General features: G+C 43.6%; 1 protein-coding gene across 2 annotated transcripts in view; it reads right to left on the bottom strand.

Annotated features, from left to right (window-relative positions):
- Nucleotides 1–19,025, bottom strand: part of LOC126346522 (uncharacterized) — an 81,277-nt gene extending 62,252 nt beyond the window's left edge. The window contains exon 1 of one of the 2 annotated variants that reach the window (XM_050002194.1): nucleotides 18,715–19,025. In XM_050002194.1, the coding sequence (XP_049858151.1) occupies nucleotides 18,715–18,769 (55 nt within the window). In that variant the 5' untranslated portion in view covers nucleotides 18,770–19,025. The remainder of the gene's footprint in view (nucleotides 1–18,714) is intronic. The other variant, XM_050002195.1, reaches the window with a different exon arrangement.
- Nucleotides 19,026–19,802: the final 777 nt, after the last annotated feature.

Raw genomic sequence — 19,802 nt, 5'->3', positions numbered from 1 at the left:
CGCCCAAAGATGTAAGCAACCATGCATGAGCAGCCCCTATTAGGCAAAGGGTGTCCGACAGCCGATCAGTTCCAGTCGTTCCACCAGGAAGGAGGTACACGGCTCCTGTTGTCTGCAGTTCAACTATGCCTAGACGGTCAATACCGCGGTTCGATCCCGTCCGCATTGTTACTTTGTGCCAGGAAGGGCTTTCAACAAGGGAAGTGTCCAGGCGTCTCGGAGTGAACCAAAGCGATGTTGTTCGGACATGGAGGAGATACAGGGAGGCAGGAACTGTCGATGACATGCCTCGCTCAGACCGCCCAAGTGCTACTAGTGCAGTGGATGACCGCTACCTATGGATTGTGGCTCGGAGTATCCCTGACAGCAACGCCACCATGTCGAATAATGCTTTTCGTGCAGCCACAGGACGTCGTGTTAAGACTCAAACTGTGCGCAGTACGCTGCATGACGAGCAGCTTCACTCCTGACGTCCATGGCGAGGTCCATCTTTGCGACCACGACACCGTGCAGCGCGGTGCAGATGGGCCCAACAACATGCCGAATGGACCACTCAGGATTGGCATCACGTTCTCCTCACTGATGAGTGTCGCATACGCTTTCAACCAGATAATCGTTGGAGACGTGTTTGGAGGCAACCTGTTTGGGCTGAACGCCTTAGACACACCGTCCAGAGAGTGGAATTTCCCTGCTGCTTGGGGGTGGCATTATGTGGGGATGTGGAGCCGACGTACGCCGGTGGTGGTCATAGAAGACGCCGTAATGGCTACACGATAAGTGAATGCCGTCCTCTGATGGATAGTGCAACCATATCGGCAGCATATTGGCGAGGCATTCGTCTTCATGGACGACCTTTCGCGCACCCATCGTGCACATCTTGTGAATGACTTCCTCCAGGATAACGACGTCGCTCGATAAGAGTAGCCAGTATTTTCTCCAGACATGAACCCTATCGAACATGCCTGGGATAGATTGAAAAGGACTGTTTATGGACGATGTGACCCGCGAACCACTCTGACGGATCTACGCAGAATCGCCGTTGAGGAGTGGGAGAATCTTGACCAACAGTGCGTTGATGAACTTGTGGATAGTGTGCCACGACGAATACAGGCACGTATCAGTGCGAGAGGACGTGCTACTGGGTATTAGAGGTACCGGTGTGTACAGCAATCTAGACCACCACCTGTGAAGGTCTCGTCGTATGGTGGTACAACTTGCAATGTGTGGTTTTCACGAGCAATAAAAAGGGCAGCGATGATGTTTACGTTTATCTTTATTCCAGTTTTCAGTACAGGTTCTGGATCTCTTGGAACCGAGGTGATGCAAAACTTTTTTTGATGTATTATATTTTTGTTAATCTGTAGGGACTTGAAAATGATTGCTTGACCGGAACAAGGAGTCCGTTAAAAAATACACTTTACAATAGATTTTCGTGGTTTAGTGATGATTTTTAAATACACTGCCTGGCAAAAATTAAAGCATCCAGAAGACATGGTTAGATGTCAGTGTAACTCGTACATGTATGTGTGTGTAACTGATTTGAACTGCAATGCATTGTAACAGGTACAACGGTCACCAGAATGCGTAAGTGTTGTTCGTGTTTAGTGCTGTTGCCAGGCCTGAGATGGGGCACATAAAAGGCATGAACGGCGTCAGACGTTGATCGATCACTGTGAAGGACACAGAAACCCGCATTAGTGCGAGACAGCCTTATCAATACCTAACGGAGCTTGAAATGCCCGTGATTGGGGGTCTCCACTTCGCCGGCTGATCGATTCATGCAATATTAAAATTTTCTGGGTCATTTGAATGGACACTGACCCGATGGAAACGTGAAGGGCAGGCATACTCATCATCGTGGTTCCAGTAGAGCACGTCTGATCGTAACGAAGGATGGCCGCCCTGTTATGCACCAATCATACCGTCGTGCAGAGTACTAAGCGTATCCTAACGCCTTCATATCTGCGTCTGCCATCCGCAAGCAAGTAATGGCCTCCTGGCAACATTCTGTGTCATCCCACGCCATTGGTCAGAGAGTAGCGGCAGCCAGACTAGGAAATTACCAGCTAATGCGTAGGATGCCGTTGCTGATTGATGGTGACACAATGTGTTCGTCGATGAACCGTGGTTTGCTATGACCACTGTCAGCGAATATGACAACTACATTTTGGATATAGCGATGTTACTCCTGAGGTCATGGTGTAGGAACCATCGCGCTTGAGGGAACTCAAAAATGGTTCAAATGGCTCTGAGCACTATGGGACTTAACATCTGAGGTCATCAGCCCCTAGAACATAGAACTACTGAAACCTAACTAACCTAAGGACATCACACCGATCCACGCCCGAGGCAGGATTCGAACCTGCGACCGTAGCGGTAGCGCGGTTCCACACTGAGGTGCCTAGAATCGCTCGGTCACATCGGCCGGTGTTTGAGGGAACTTTAACAGCACAGTGGTGCGTGACGGGCATCCTGAGTCCTAATGTGTTACCTATAATATATTATTGGTGCACCATTTTTCAACAGGACAATGCTCGTCCTCACACGACATGTGTCTGCATGATATTTAGATATTCCCGTGGGCAGCAAGGCCCTCGTTACTGTTCCCAATACGACATGTGCGGAACCAGATGGGACGCCAACTTCGTTGCAGTGCCAGCATCGACGATATCAAGGATCAGTTACGACAGTTGTGAGCTATCTGGCCTCAGGATAGAAGACAAAGGCTGTTTGGCGCCCTCCCCAACTGAATCAGTGCACGCATTCAGGCCAGAGGAGGCGCAACGTCGTACCGATAACTGGGCCTCTACTGCCAAGTTCTTTGTACATTTTACTCCATTTTGTAATCACTGAAGTAACATCGCACACTCTCCCTCAATCTGCGAAGTTTCGTTTTCTCCTCCGTTCCTCGGTGGTTCACTTGTTTTGACAGGCAGTGTACAATGAGGCTGTTTAGCACAGTTTACAAAAAAATTTTTGTTTCACCCTCTTCGTATCAGGTCGTTTCGTTATTTCGGTCTGATTCTTGCAATCCAACAACAAAATTCCTTGGTTCACACCCATTCACTGGCTAGCTGTATTCTACTCTCACATTTCGTTTTTATTAAAGTCAGAATTACGTCTTCCTCTCCGTCCTTTTACCTGATTCATTTATTCGCTTTCCTGTGTCTCCTAGTAAACAAAATGCCCAACATTCATATCGACATTGCTCACTAAGCACCCTCAGTTTTTGACTGTAATTTTTCTATCTCGGACACTAAAGGAGCTTGGTTTTAAACACATTATTTACTTTACTAAAATTTCTCCTCGCCACTTTCACTCTCTTACTGTTGCTGACATTAGCTAAATAACAAAGGTTCATCAGGTTTTACTACGACTACTTCGTTAATTTGTGCAATTCTCTCTTCTGTATGCTGGTTTATATACACTAAAGCGCCAACGAAGCTGCTATAGGCATGCGTTTCCAAATACAGAGATACGTAAACAGGCAGAATACGTTGCTGCGGTGGGCAACGCCTACATAAGACAACAAGTGTCTGGAGTAGTTGTGTGATCGGTTACTGTTGCAACAATGGCAGGGTACCAAGTCTTAAGTGAGTTTCAACTTGGTGTTATAGTGGGCGCACTAGCGATGGGACAGCATCTGCGAGGTAACGATGAAGCGGAGATTTTCTCGTACGCCTATTTCAGAGTGTACCGTGAATATAAGGAATACGGTAAAATATCAAATCTCCGACATGGCTGCGGTCAGAAAGAAGATATTGCAAGAACGGGACCAACGACGACTGAAGAGAGTCGTTGAACGTGACAGAAGTGCAACCCTTACGCAGATTGCTGCAGATTTCAATGCTGTGCCATCAACAAGTGTTAGCGTGCGAACCAGTCAACGAAACAGCATCGTTACAGGCTTTCGGAGCCGAGGGTCCATTGGTGTACCCTTGATGACTGCACGACACAATGCTATACACCTCGCCTGACCTGTCAACACTGACGTTCGCCTGTTAGTGACTGACAAGATGTTGACTGGTCGGACGAATCTCGTTTCAAATTGTATCGAGCCGATGGATGTGTACGAGTATGGAGACAACCTCATGAATCCATGGACCCTGCATATCAGCAAGGGACTGTTCGAGATGGTGGAGGCTCTGGTGTGGGATGTGTGAAGTTGGAGTGATATGGGACCCCTGATACGTCTAGATACGACTCTGTCAGGTGACATATACGTAAGCATCCTGTCTGATCACCTGCATCCATTCATGTGCATTGTGCACTCTGACGTACATGGGAAATTCCATCAGGACAATGCGACATACCACACGTTGCTACAGAGTTGTTCCAGAAGCACTCTTATGAGTTTAAACACGTCTGTTGGCCACCAAACTCCCCAGAAATGAACAATGCAGAGCACATCTGGGATGCCTTGCAACGTGCTGTTCAGAACAGATGTCATGGTGTCAATTCCCTTTAGCACTATTTCAGACATTAGCTGAGCCCATCCCACGTAGTGTTGGGGCACTTCTGCATGCTAGCGGAGGCCTTACACGATATTATGCAGGTGTACCAGTTTCTTCGGCTCTTCAGTGTATGTAGTTATACGTTGCATTAGTTATAATGACATTGCTTTCAGACCTATTTTAAACTTGTTCTATTAAGTTCTTGCATTCGTCGCGGAAAATTTACTTGAGTTACATGCGAGTAGATCAATGTCAATAAAGGAACGCAGCTGGCTTAATTATATTCCGCTGAAGCATGTTCTATCTTCGATCGCCCAGTTTAAAGATCTGGAAACACTCTCTAGGACAGTTAAGAAATGTTTTGATGTTATGGAAGCTTCTTGCGTGACTGTTCTATCAGTTTTGATTTCCTCATTATCCTAATGAAGTCTAATGGAAGCTGTGAACATGTATGCTTTCCTTGAATATAATATGTTGAATCAACACTTTGTACCTCAAGGACATTAGCATAGATTTTGTTGGAACTAAAACAAACTAAAGCTTTCGTATAATTAATGAAACCGAGACAAATTTACTGATTGCTGCGTTCTACAGTTCATTCGCGTTTCGCCCGAAGTTTCATTGTGCTACATCAACTTCTATAGTCAACTGGTTCCTTGTCCCGATGGAAAAAGTAATGCTCTTATTATATTGTTATTAATTTTAATCGGTAGCTTTTATGTTACGGTTAGGAGGCTGATAGGTATGCTCGGAGTACGAAAAGTTAACAAAGGTGGATTCCATTAATGACTGTCTTAGGAGAAACAACAGTCTCAAAAGAACAGCCAGACCTGTTGTGAGCACAGATGTCACGTACGAAGCGGTCTCGCGTAAACACACAACACCGACAAGGCCGTTCCGTGCATAGCACGTGTTGCCAGCTGTCGAAGATCTGTAAAAAACACTCTCCGCGCCAGAATGTACGAAAAACATCATGGCACTCAAGGTGGTTCGTTTTAATGTCCATACATCCATTGCTGCTGCTGCTGCGCAGGACACATGGGGGAACTGAGAACTCCAGACGGTGACAAAACGTCTAAAATACGGTGTCTACTATCCACGTTTAATGCGACAAGGGTAGCAGGTGCACAACATTTGGACAACGGAATGAGCACTAATACTGACGCGATGCATCTGATGGAGCTCTGAGTGTATGTTTCTTGTCCTTAACCCTGTTGTCCCTATGTCTCTGGCTCAGTTCACTCTGTTCTATTGTCCATCTTCACTTTCAGAAAGTACTTCTGTAGTTTGATTGTTAGGTAGGTTTTCTAATTGAGGCATGTAGAGGATTTTCCCGGGGCCTTTTTATTACATAGGAAAAACGATAAATCACCAATTCAGACACATATGGAAATCTGTATTACGGACACACGAAATTTTAAAACATTTTCAGAGCTAGTCTCTTTGTAAAGTAATCTGTACTATTTCAGACATTAACTGAGTCCATGCCACGTAGTGTTGGGGCACTTCTGCATGCTAGCGGAAGCCTTACACGATATTCTCCAACAGTAGTTTCAACGTTCCGTCAGCCTCTGAATGGGTCTGAAATTCTAAGAGTGCTCTCTTGTGACAGGATCGAACACACTTTAATAAAACGTGTTGCGTGGATAATGGGGCACCAGTTCCGACCCATGCTACTGGGTTACCTAGCGTGAGATTTGGTACTGTGCCATCGGGCAGGTTACTATGCTAAGTCTGATTAAGATCAGTTTCTTCCACCTAAGAGTCTGGAAAAGAGGTGTACATTATCGGATCAATGATATTATTAACCTTAGCTTATTACTCTCTTTGTAATGCTGTTGTTGCTATTAACGCTAAGTTTTATTTAACTACAGAAATGATACATCTTTTTGCGCTAGTGTTTTCATCATACTCGCCTTCTTTGGTGACGCCACTACAAAAAAAAAAATCCACCCATGGAATGTCATCCAGCAGAGGATGTTTGCTCCTTGAATCTACAGAAGCTGAAGTATCTTATGAATATTCTGAAAGATTTCGTCTGCTGAATACATTTGTTATTTTGTGTGCGGATAAATAAGAGAAAGGAAGCAGATGGGACACATTCTCCAACAGTTGTTTCAATGTTCCGTCAGCCTCTGAATGGGTCTGATGCACACATAATTAACGTATTGGTTATACGAGTGCTGACGACAGACTATTGCAGGGCACCAAATCTGTCCGTCAGTTTTTAACCCTCACTGAATATCACAATAAAACTGGAGTTTTTTAAAATACTAGTAGATATACAATTAAGGACGTGTAGCAGACACTTATTGTGTGGTAGTCTCCTCCAGCCTTACCACATAGCCTTGAGTCTGTCATATCTGATGCTACAAGGCATTGTGTTACTCTAATCCAAGGATAACACCTCGGAGAAAATGTGTATATTGAAAATAGCTCTTTCAATGGAGCAGGAAGTTCCTTGAATTGTGCCGGCCCGTGTGGCCGTGCGGTTCTACGCGCTTCAGTTTGGAACCGCGTGACCACTACGGTCGCAGGTTCGAATCATGCCTCGGGCATGGATGTGTGTGATGTCCTTAGGTTAGTTAGGTTTAAGTAGTTCTAGGTACTAGGGGACCGATGACCACAGATGTTCCCATAGTGCTCAGAGCCATTTGAACCATTTTTGAACCTTGAATTGTAGACAGATTTCATCGTAAGCTACGGATAGTGGAAATCTTATTTTTAAGTCTGATGTGAGAGTACAGCTATTTTTAGACTCTGTATTAGATTATACGACGAATAAAATTGTCAAATTGCAAAAGTGTAGGAAGTTAAGGAGACAGGACCTGGATAAGATGAAAGAAACAGAGGTTTTGAGAATTTCAGAGGGAGCATCAGGCAACGATGACAAGAACTGGGAAAGGAATACATTAGAAGACGAATGGATAGCTTTGAGAGATGAAATAGTGAAAGAAGCAGATAATCATATGGGGAAAAATGGCAAGGCCTAGTACAAATCCTTGGATGACACAGATGGTACTGAACTTAACTGATAAAAGGAGTAACTATAGAATTGCAGCAAATGAAGCAGGAGAGAGCGAATACAAAATCTGAAAAATGGGGTTGACAGGAAGTGTAAATTGGCTAAGCAGGAATGGCTACAGAACAAATGTATGGATTTGGAAGCATATATCACTGGAGTAAAGATAGGTACCCCCTACAGGAAAATTACCTTTGAAGAAATGAGAAACAGGTGTATGAATACCAAAAGTTCAGATGGAAAACCAGTCCTAAGCAAAAAAGGGAAAGATAAAAGGTGGAATGAGTATATAGAGGGTCTATATAAGGGAGGTGTAATTGAAGGCGATAGTATAGAAATGGAAGAGGACGTAGATCAAAATGAAATGGGAGGTATGACACTGCGAGAAGAATTTGACGGAGCACTGAAAGAACTGACGACATTCCATCAGATCTACTGATAGCTTTGGGACAGCCAGCCTTCAGAAAGCACTTCCATCTGATGTGAAAGATATATGAGACTGGCAATATACATCAGATTTCATGAAAAATATAATAATCCCAATTGCTAAGGAAGCACCGAACTCTCAGTTTAGTAACTCATGGTTGCAAAACACCAACGCGCATTACTTACAGAAGAATGGAAAAACTGGTAGGAGCCGACCTCGGGGAAGGTCAGTTTGGATTCTGGGGAAATGCAGGAACACACGAGGCGAAACTGACCCTACGACTTCCCTCAGAATAGAAGTTAAGGGAAGTCAAACTTACATCGTAACCATTTGTAGACTTAGAGAAAGCTTTTGACTATATTTACTGGAATACTCTCTTTGAAATTCTGAAGATAACAGGCGAAAAATACAGTGAACGATAGGCTATTTACAACTTGTATGGAAACCAGACGGCAGTTATAAGAGTCGCAGGACGTGAAAGGGAAGCAGTGGTTGAGATGGGAGTGAGACAGAGTTGTAGCTTATTGGGCGATGTTCTTCAATACGTACACTGAAAAACCCGTAAAGGAAACGAAAGAAAAATTTAGAGAAGTAATTAAAGTTCTGGAAGAACCTTCAGGTTTGCCGACGACATTGTAATTCTGTCAGAGACAGCGGCAAAAGACTTGGAAGAGCAGATTAATTGAATAGACAGTGTCTTGAAAAGAGGATATTAAATGAACATCAAAAAAAGCAAAACAAGGGTAATGGAATGCAGTCGAATTAAATCCGGTGACGCTAAGGGAATTCGATTTGGAAACGAGACGCTTACAGTAGTAGATGAGTTTCCTATTTGGGAAGCAAAATAACTGATGGTGACCGAACAGAGAAGATATAAAATATAGACAGGCAATGGCAAGAAAAGCTTTCCTGAAGAAGAGGAATTTGCTAACACCGAATATAGGATCAAGTTTTTTCTGAAAGTATTTGTATGGAATGTAGCCACACATAGAAGGGAAACATAGACAATAATCAGTTTAGACAAGAAGAGAATAGAAGCATTTGAAATGTGATGCTACAGAAGAATTCTGCAGATTAGATGAGTAGATCGAGTACTAATAACGAGGTACTGAACAGAACTGGGGAGAAAAGAAGTTTGTGGCACAACCTGACTAGAAGATGGGAGCCGATGATGGGACACATTATGTCACAGTTTAGTGTTGAAAGGAAATGTGGGGGGGGGGGGGGGGGGGGTAAAAATCGCACGGGGAGGCCAAGAGAGGAGTACAGTTAGCACATTCAGAAGGCAGGCTGCAGCAGTTATTCGGAGGCTTGCACAGGATAGAGTAACATTGAGAGCTGCATCAAATCAGCCTTCGGTCTGAAGAGCACACACACCAACACAATATTTGTAAGTAGGCTGTTTAGGTTTTTTTATTGGTAATGCCACATAGCGCTCTGTATGAAAAATCACTGGCTGTGCTGTGTGCAGTCAGTGGCTGGTTGGCATTGTTGTAATACTCGCCATTGTAGCGTTGGGCAGTTGGCTGTTAACAGCGCGAAGCGTTGCGCAGTTTGAGGTGAGCCGCCAGCAGTGGTGGATGTGGGGAGAGAGATGGCGGAGTTTTGAAACTTGTAAGAATGGATGTCATGAACTGATATGTATATATATATTATGACTATTAAGGTAAACACATTCTTTGTTCTCTATTAAAATCTTTCATTTGCTAACTGTGCCTATCAGTAGTTAGTGCCTTCCGTAGTTTGAATCTTTTATTTAGCTGGCAGTAGTGGTGCTCGCTGTATTGCAGTAGTTCGAGTAACCAAGATTTTTGTGAGGTACATGATATGTGAAACGTATAGGTTAATGTTAGTCAGGACCATTCTTTGTAGCGATTACTCAAAGTCAGATTGCGTTGCGCTAAAAATATTGTGTGTCAGTTTAAGCACAATCTTGTATAATTGTTCGAAGGGGACGTTTCATTTTATATCTTGATAAATTTCCTTCTGCATCGTGACAAGACGAGCCTATGCGGTGACAGTTCTGAGGAGGTACGTTGGGTAACGAAAACGCTGTTTCTCAAGTGCTCTGCCTAAGCGGAACTAATGATAGTCCTTCACCCGCAGGCTGTTCTTCCTCGCTATGTAATTTCATCACTACAATGAAACAGTCGTGTTATAACATAGTATTTGACACAAGAAACCCTTTTGACTATTAAGTAGATGGGTATTCCTTCCGAAAATTAGTTTAACACTTCAGGGTGCCATGCAACACGTAGGCAATAAGTTCCCTTAACAGTCTTGCAAACAAGTTAACAGGATACGGCAGTAAGGAGTAATGAGAGAGAAATTCGTTTTTGGAAATTTATTTTGTCACCTTTCGATGTCAGAGTTTCACAGTCTACAATGTCAGATTCCATTAGTTTGTTTTTCCATTCGACTGCTTATCTTACTACGGTGACGAAATTTGCAAGCAAATTCAGTTGTTTGTCAGATAATGTGTAAGCTGTGGTCCGATATACAGCTTTAACATGTTAGCATCTTTATTTACTGCGTGCACTCTACTAGCGGAATGAAATTTTTGTTTTGAGAGTCAGATTCATTTCAACAAGGTTGTTGAGATCGACTAGTCACAAATATTAATACAAATATCGATCACTGAAGCTCTTGTCAATGGTCACATTTCATTGGCTTTTTGTGTAGAATGCACATTAGTACATTCTTTATTTATGTAAGTCATCCATGAAACACATAAAGTAGCGCAAACTGCGTAAATATTCTCATGAAGTAGAAGAGGAAACGACAGTGACAGGCTCATTGAACAACTTTAGCCTTGTGAAGATGCGACTAGTTGTCCAAATACCTATTGTTTATTACCTGTCTTTCCCTGTAGACTACTGCTATTTTCCTCAGGATTTCGCACAACATGCACCATTTTACATTAGTAAACACTTTTCCTGGATCCATAAATCCCTTGAACGTGTTTTCGTTTTTCTTAAGCCTCGCTTCCAGAAGTGATTTTCTGGTACCTTTATCTTTCCTAAAGCCAAATGGATCGTCATTTAAAAGATCAACCATTTTCTTTATATATCATACAATGGCCTTAGTTTGAGGAAGAAAATTCTGGTGATACACGTGTGGAGGACATCAGTGTATGGAGTTGAATCATGGATTGTTGGGGGAACTGGAAAAGGGGAGAATTGAAAAGTTTAAGATGTGCTGCTACGGAAGGATGCTGAAAAGTTGGTGGACTGATATGATAAGAAATGAGGCAGTGCGCCCAAGAACCGTCGAGGAGAGGAACATATGGAAAACATTGACAAAAAATATGAACTAATAGACCATGTGTTAAGACATAGAAAATAGTTTCCATGGTAGTTGAGGAAATCGCAGAAGGTAAAAACGGAAGGGGTAGTCTTTTCCATTGATCTGTATATTATTTTTGGCAGTAATTTGGATGCATGATCTTTCAAGCTCAATATGCGACAGTCGTCACAGTTATCTGCCCTTGCTGTCTTCGGGATTGTGTGGATGATATTTTTCCGAAAATCTTCAGACGAGATTCCACAAAGAAATTTTAATGGTTTGGTTGCTACTTCTCCCGATGATTTTAGAAATTCGGAAGATATGTGGTACATGCATACCGCCTTATCTGATGGTAAGTCTTTCAAAGCTCTCTTAAACTCTGACTCTAATACTGGATCCTTATTGTCTTCCACATCGACCCCCATTTCTTATTCTGTCACGTCTTCAGTCACTTTATCCCCACTCGCCGGGGCTGTCAGTATACTCTTTCCACATATCCGCTCTCTTCTCACCGTTCAACAGTGAAATCCTTGCGCTCTTCGAGTTAACGATTTTGATTTCAATTCCACCGAAGGTTGTCATGAATTTTCTATTTGTTTCATACGTCCTTCCGATGAACTTTTCTTTTCACATTTGTTCGCAGTTTTCATTCAGGTATTTAGCCTTGGCCTCTCTGCATTTCTCATTTATTTGATTCCTGTGGTCTTACTAAGTAAAAAGCATCCCTACAAGCTACAATGTCATTACATAGTAGAAAATCAACTACATTATATGAAAACTCAAGTGTTTAAAGACAGAACTAAGAAGGATATTGAATCACGTAAGCATTTCACAATCAGTCATTGAGAATGAAGCTGTAAGAAGTGTGTATATAAAATTGAAAGAAAATATATTTTGAGTTTAGGAAACCATAAAATGTGAGAACAAAAGAATGTAGTGTGTTCATAGAACTTAGCAAATTTCGTGTTGAGCGTCTGTTGGAAATCGGGTTTTAGCAATCTCTAAGAAATAATTTTTGCAGTTGTTTCCGTGAATTCAGTAGTTTAAGAGACATAGAGACAGCACAATAATAAAGAGAAGAGAAATAAGGAATGGAACAACTTCCGCACTTGGCTTAGAGGTATTCCGCAGGACAAATAACAGACACTATCCAGCAATCGCTCTAGTACTGTTCTTTAAAGATTTAATGCACCAATTTCGCGGAACATTTGGGTAATGTTACTACTGAAATAGGGTAGCTGCATTCGTATTCTCCTGCAGTGATTAATAAACATTGAGAAAGTGGTTGTTTCTAGCATTCAAAATGTAGTGCCTTATCATTTCTCCAACATGAATTGCAAACTGATTTGCGGATAGTTTTAATAAATCAAAGAAAAATTCAGAGCTGAGTTCCTTATCTTATAGTTCTGTGTCTGGCGTCCTCTGCTTACTCACAAGTTATCTAAATAACTCCGTCCACCGACCGATCGCAGAGGTAACCTCTGCTGGCGTCACTGGATGCATCCTTTCATGGAGAAAAAACCCTGTCTGAGTCGGGAATCTAACCCGGCTCCTCCGCATGGCAGTCAGCTGCGCCTACGTGTCACATGGGCAGGCGGCCTCCACTGCGTACTGCTGACAAGCAAACGATTGCGACGAGTGCTTGTCTCTGTGTCGTTATGAGTGATTGCGCGATGAGAGTGAGAAGGTGAAAACGATACAGGCACATAGATTGCTTCCCCAGTTGCCATCAGTGGATCAGTGGTGTCGTCAGCACTAATGTCCATTTGTGGCTCACGGATAGCTGTTAAAAGTGTTTCTACTATTAGGATGTCTTACTTGAGAGCCATTATTTAAGGTGCGTAAGTGACACAGTAGATTCTATGAGGTTGCAAATCTAGCGTCAGACTTCCGGAAAAATGCCACCCATAAAATGCCAACGATGCAAAGGCTAAATGAATATGAGAATTATTGCACGCCCGACCTAACAAATGACGCACGCAAGTAGCTGACGAGAACAATATACACAAGAATGGGTAAAAAATCTGAGCATACTTGCGTAACGATCAGATTGGCTAAAGGGAATAAAACTAAGAAATATCAAGACACCTCATAAGATATGTGGACCTAGAGAAAGTATTCGACAAAGTAAAAGCGTGCAAGTTGTTCAAAATTCTAAGAAAAACAAACATAAGCTTTGAAACAAACAATAATATACAACATATGTAAGAATCAGGAAGGAGCAATAGAAACGGAAGACCAAATACGAAGTGATCGGGTTGGAAGGGAACAAGACATGCAGTCTTTCCACCCACCTCATCCCTCCCACCTCTTCGGTTCAATAAGTACGTCAAAAAGCAATTACATAATTTAAAGCTAACTTCCGGAATGGGATTAAAATTCAGTATGAAAGTTTATCACTGATACGATTCGATGATGACATTGCTATCCTCAGTGGTAGCAAGGAGGTATACAGAACATACTTAATGGAATGAACAATCCACTAAGCACAGAATATCGATTGAGAATAAACCGACGGAAGACGAAAGTAATGAAGAGTGACTGAAAAGAGATAAGTGAGACATTTGTCATCAAAATTATGAACCACAACGTAGACAGAGTGAAGAAATTCTGCTAGTTTAGAAGCAAAATCTCTTACGGCGGACGAAGAACGGAGGACATAAAAATCAGCCTAGCACAGGCAGAGATAGCATTTCTGCCTAAATGAAGTTTACTGATACCAAACGCTGTCATTAATTTGAGAAAGAAATTCTTGAGAATGTATGTCTGGAGCACAGTGTTGTGCAGAAGTGAATCGTGGACTCTGGGAAAATAAGAAAAGAAGAGAATCTAACGTTTGAGAAGTGGTGCTGCAGAAGAATGTTGAAAATTGGGTGGACTGATATGGTAAGGAATGAGGAGATTCTCCGCAGAATGTGTGAGAAAAGAAATACGCGGAAAACACTGAGCAGAAGGCGCATGATGACAGCACGTGTTTTAAGGCATCAGGGAGTAACTTCCATGGTACAAGAAGGAGCTGTAGAGGGTACAAACTGTAGGGAAAGACAGAGATCGGAATACAAACAACAAATAAGAGGGAACTGTGGGTGTAAGTGCAACTCTGAAACGAAGAGGCTGGGAGGCTGGACAGGAGGGAAAGTCGTAGCGCGCCGTATAGAAACAAGTCAGAACACGGATGTGCCCCCCCCCCCCTCTTTGCTCGCAAATGTGACACTGACTGCATAAAAACATGCGGAGTCAGTCATACCGAGCACATATTTAGGTGTTGCGACAGAGAGGAAAAGAGTAAGTTACTGGGAGGCGAGGTGACTTCATCACAAAAAAGTTTGCGAGAATAAGATGCCTCTGCAGAATAAACAGCGTATTCTATCATTGTGTGGCCTATATTCGTAATGATGTAATGAAAAGAGATTATAAAAAGAATATCAACAAAAGTTCAATACGAGTAGCAAGTAGCATCACGGAGTCGGATTACCAGGCCATGGTGGGGGAATGGGGGAATTAGATTAGGAAATCAGACAACAGTAGCAGACGATAAGTATTGCTACTTCGACAGAAAATTAACTGATAATGGCCGATCTAGGGAGGATATAAATGCAAATTGATAACAGTAAGAAAAATGGCTTGATAAAGAGAAAAATGTTAACATCGAATATCAATTACAAAATTAGGAAGTCTTTTTCTATTCGGCGATTAAAGGTAGATGATAAAGATTTCAGGCAAGAAGAGAATATAAGCTTTTTAATGCGGTTTGTACAAAAATGCTGAAGATTAGATGAGTAGATCGGTTTACATCATGGAGATACAGAACTGGATTGGGAAGAAAAGAAATTTATGGTTCAGTTTCATTACAGGAAGGGATTGGTTAATAGGACAGATATAGAGGCATCAAGGAATCGTCAATTTTTAATGTGGGGTGGGGGGTGTGTGCGGGGTAGAAAATATAGAGGGAGACAAAATTTTAACAACAGTAAGGAGGCTGAAGTTAATGTTTGTTGCTCCAGCTACAGAGAGATGAGGAAGCTGGCATACGACCGTCCAGCGTCAGGCGCTTCATCAAATCAGTACTCGGGCTGGAGATTAAGTCAGCCTGCAGATACATGTCGAAGACACTGAGTGATACTTATCACGTATGGTTTTAGTCAATACCAAAGTTTTGAAGCTATGTTCTGGTAACTTAGATGGGCAGTGATGGATAATTACTATCTTATGCTTGACATTCGTTGTTTGATAAAATACGAGAACCAGCAAAACAATACTAAATGTCACTATTGTATGTTTTGCGTAAGGGAAAGTTAATAGCGGTAGTTGCTGATTACTGGTGATATAAAGAGTGTTTGGGAGGAATAACAAATATTTAAGGAAGTTGAAATATAGGCTAATTCAAATGAAATATTCCGTATAACATGTGTCAAGTTTTTATTGGGTACAGAGATACAGTTGGTTATAGAGAGAATTTTTCATTCCGCATGTCTGAACTCCAGCTGCTATGGGTTTATTTATAGGCTGTCAATTATATTTTGGTGGTCCGATGAACGCTTTTCTATAAATCTTTGGTCTGGTACCGGTACGATGGACGATCACTTGATTGCCTTTACTGAATTACCGCGTCATCTTACAGGAACCTGTTATCTGGACTTTCTTGAAAACGAGCTTCCAGCGCTATTGGGAGGATTTCCTTTGGGTACAAGGATGAGTATGTTCTTCCAGCATGATGTAAGACCCTGCACATTCTAGTCGTCAGGTTACACATCATCTAAGCCGAGATTCCCCGCAGCTAGAAAGGCAGAAATGGTCAAGCTTCTTGTGACCAATATCCCCCGATCTTATCCCCTTTAGACTGTTCACTGTGACAATGGTTGATAGAGTCTATAAACAAAAGCTGATCGGATTCTGAATAGCGCACACCTCAAAAAGAACGCCGAGACGACTTGAGAGGAGAACTCGAAAGTCCATTGGAGTCGGGGTTGAATTTATGAAAATCAACTTCGAACTTAATTATTTGTCTTTGCATAACACCTTCTGTATTTGTGCCGGCCGCGGTGGTCGAGCTGTTCTAGGCGCTACAGTCCGGAACCGCGCGACTGCTACGGTCGCAGGTTCGAATACTGCCTCGGGCATAGATGTGTGTGATGTCCTTAGGTTAGTTTGGTTTAAGTACTTCCAAGTTCTAGGGGAGTTCCATAGTGCTCAAAGCCATTTGTACCATTTTTTTCTGTATTTGTTTGGGTACATCAGGTACATCTTTTTAATCAATACATCTTCGACTCGGAATGTTTTATTCGAATTAGTCTATAGTGCTACCTCTCAAAATACGAGAGGCCTTCAACAAGCAACGCATCACATTTTTTCTGAAAGTAGGTTAGTTTTAGTCAGGTTTCCAATACACTATATTTTTCCCCACTCCTCTAGCTAAAAAGCCTTATTTTTCAAAATAAACTCCGTTCAGTGCGAGCGTACAAGTAGGCGTTGTATGCCCAAGGTCTTGCTGCATCAATAACCTCCACAGCTGCAGAACAATGTGTTTGATTGTGATTCGTCGATCACCGCGAATGAGGCTCCAACATTGCAGGAGTCACAGCTGCGTGCGGCCGTCCGACCCGTGGGGGATTGGACAACCTGGAGCGACCTTGTTACGATGATGACAGAAACCTCGCCGAACAACTCACCGTCTTTTGTCACTGCCAAGTCTCCATAGATATTCTGAAATCGCCTGTGTATACCTGCGATGCTCTGTTTTTCTTCCAGAGGAAACCCGATAACAGGTCTCTGCCTTGGAACGGATCTCCGTTACAGATGCCATTTTGAAGGCTACGTATAGCGCCTCGACCTACCGAACATCATGAAACAATAGGGGCTGAAGCGGACATACTCCAAGATGACCAACAATAAATTCCACATTTTTTGTCACAGAAATTGGGCGAGTGAAAAATGTATTGCAGTTTACTCAAAGCCCCTCGTATTTACAGTTACTGCTGAAACACGCTGTGTTCTTTCATGCTCCTTATGCGAGAGGACTTTCAAGGCAAGACAGGATGATAGACTACTGGCCATTAAAATTGCTACACCAATAAGAAATGCAGATGATAAACGGGTGTTCATTGGACAAATATAATATACTAGAACTGACATGTGATTACATTTTCACGCAATTTGGGTGCATAGGTCCTAAGAAATCAGTACCCAGAACAACCACCTCTGGCCATAATAACGGCCTTGATACGCCTGGGCATTGAGTCAAACAGAGCTTGGATGGCGTCTTCAGGTACAGCTTCAACACGATACCACAGTTCATTAAAAGTTGTGACTGGAGTATTATGACAAGCCAGTTGCTCGGCCACCACTGACCAGACGTTTTCAGTTGGTGAGAGACCTGGAGAATGTGCTGGCCAGGGCAGCAGTCGAACATTTTCTGTATCCAGAAAGGCCCGTACAGGACGTGCAACATGCGGTCGTGCATTATCCTGCTGGAATGTAGGGTTTCGCAGGGACCGAATGAAGGCTAGAGCCACGGGTCGTAACACATCTGAAATGTAACGTCCACTGTTCAAAGTGCCGTCAATGCGAACAAGAGGTGACCGAGACGTGTAATCAATGGCTCCCCATACCATCATGCCGGGTGATACGCCAGTATGGTGATGACGAATACACGCTTCCAATGTGCGTTCACCGCGATGTCGCCAAACACGGATGCGACCATCGTGATGCTGTAAACAGAATCTGGATTCATCCGAAAAAATGACGTTTTGCTATTCGTTCACCCAGGTTCGTCGTTGAGTACACCATCGCAGGGGCTCCTGTCTGTGATGCAGCGTCAAGGGTAACCGCAACTATGGTCTCCGAACTGATAGTCCATGCTGCTGCAAACGTCGTCGAACTGTTCGTGCAGATGGTTGTTGTGTTGCAAACGTCCCTATCTGTTGACTCAGGGATCGCAACGTGGCTGCACGATCCGTTACAGCCATGCGGATAAGATGCCTGTCGTCTCGACTGCTAGTGATACGAGGCCGTTGGGATCTAGCACGGCGTTCCGTATTACCCTCCTGAACCCACCATATTGTGATAACTGTCATTGGATGTCAACCAACGCGAGCAGCAATGTCGCGATACGATAAACCGCAATCGCCATAGGCTACAATCGGTCCTTTATCAGAGTGATAAACGTGATTGTACGCATTTCTCCTCCTTACACGAGGCATCACAACAACGTTTCACCAGACAACGCCGGTCAACTGCTGTTTGTGTATGGGAAATCGGTAGAAACTTTCCTCATGTCAGCACGTTGTAGGTGTGTCTACCGGCGCCAACCTTGTATGAATGCTCTGAAAATCTAATCATTTTCATATCGCAGCCTCTTCTTCCTGTCGGTTAAATTTCGCGTGTGTTGCACGTCATCTTCGTGGTGTAGTAATTTTATTGGCCAGTAGTGTATGTATCGTTGGTTTAATATGTGTGTACATGTAGCATGTCCATTTCAGGAACAGGAGAGAGAACATTTGAAAACGTATCTATTGAGGCGCACTTACCGGTGGTGGCGGCGGCGGCCAGTAGGAGCAGGCTGAGTAGCGGCGTGGCTGCCATGTCTGCAGATGGGCGCTCACTGTGCCGGCGCGCGACCCGTCAGACATCCTTCCCCTCCCCTCGCCCTGCCTGCGGCAGCTGCTCGCGCTCCGCCGCTTCCTCTCCGTCTTGGTGCCGCCAGATCGTGCGAAGGCCTCCCGCCTTCTTCTCACGCAAGTCGGCGCCCGCGTTTGTGCCGCGTCTCGCGTAACACAAAGCGTCGCCGTTCAGTGTCCCACACACAAAACCTCTCCTTAACTGTCTTGCCTCGCGGAGGCCGTTTAATTGACGAAGTGTTTTGCTGCCGTTGTGCTCTGTTTGCACCTACACTTTTAGCGCGTGACAAACACCCCCTTCGGCTGATCACAAAACGGCACAATGGAAATCGTTAATGATCACGCAATCGAAGGGTCTATGACCTTTAAAAACATTCGTGTTACTCGCAACGTCAGTAAAGAGGCGAAGGTCATAGTGCAAAATGGCGTACTCTAGGACTTGAAACTTCCTGGCAGATTAAAACTGTGTGCCGGACCGAGACTCGAACTCGGGAACTTTGCCTTTCGCGGGCAAGTGCTCTACCAACTGAGCTACCCAAACACGACTCACGCCCCGTCCTCACAGTTTCACGTCTGCCAGCAGCTCGTCTCCTACCTTCCAAACTTTACAGAAGCTCTCCTGCAGGAAGTTTGGAAGTTTCATATCAGCGCACACTCCGCTGCAAAATGAAAATATCATTCTGGAAACGTCCCCCAGGCTGTGGCTAAGCCATGTCGCCCGAATATCCTCTCTTTCAGGAGTGCTAGTTCTGCATGTTCGCAGGAGAGCTTCTGTAAAGTTTGGAAGATAGGAGACGAGGTACTGGCAGAAGTGAAACTGTCAGGACGGGGCGTGAGTTGTGCTTGGGTAGCTCAGTTGGTAGAGCACTTGCCCGCGAAAGGCAAAGGTCCCTATTTCGAGTCTCGGTCCGGCACACAGTTTTAATCTGCCACGAAGATTCGTATCAGCGCACAGTCCGCTGCAGAGTGAAAATCTCATTCTGGATTCTTTAGGACAA

This window comes from Schistocerca gregaria, chromosome 1 (assembly GCF_023897955.1).
Source record: "Schistocerca gregaria isolate iqSchGreg1 chromosome 1, iqSchGreg1.2, whole genome shotgun sequence".
Taxonomy (NCBI): Eukaryota; Metazoa; Arthropoda; class Insecta; order Orthoptera; family Acrididae; genus Schistocerca; species Schistocerca gregaria.
The sequence above is the reverse complement of the archived record's forward strand: the minus strand, read 5'-3'. Positions and strand labels throughout refer to the sequence as shown.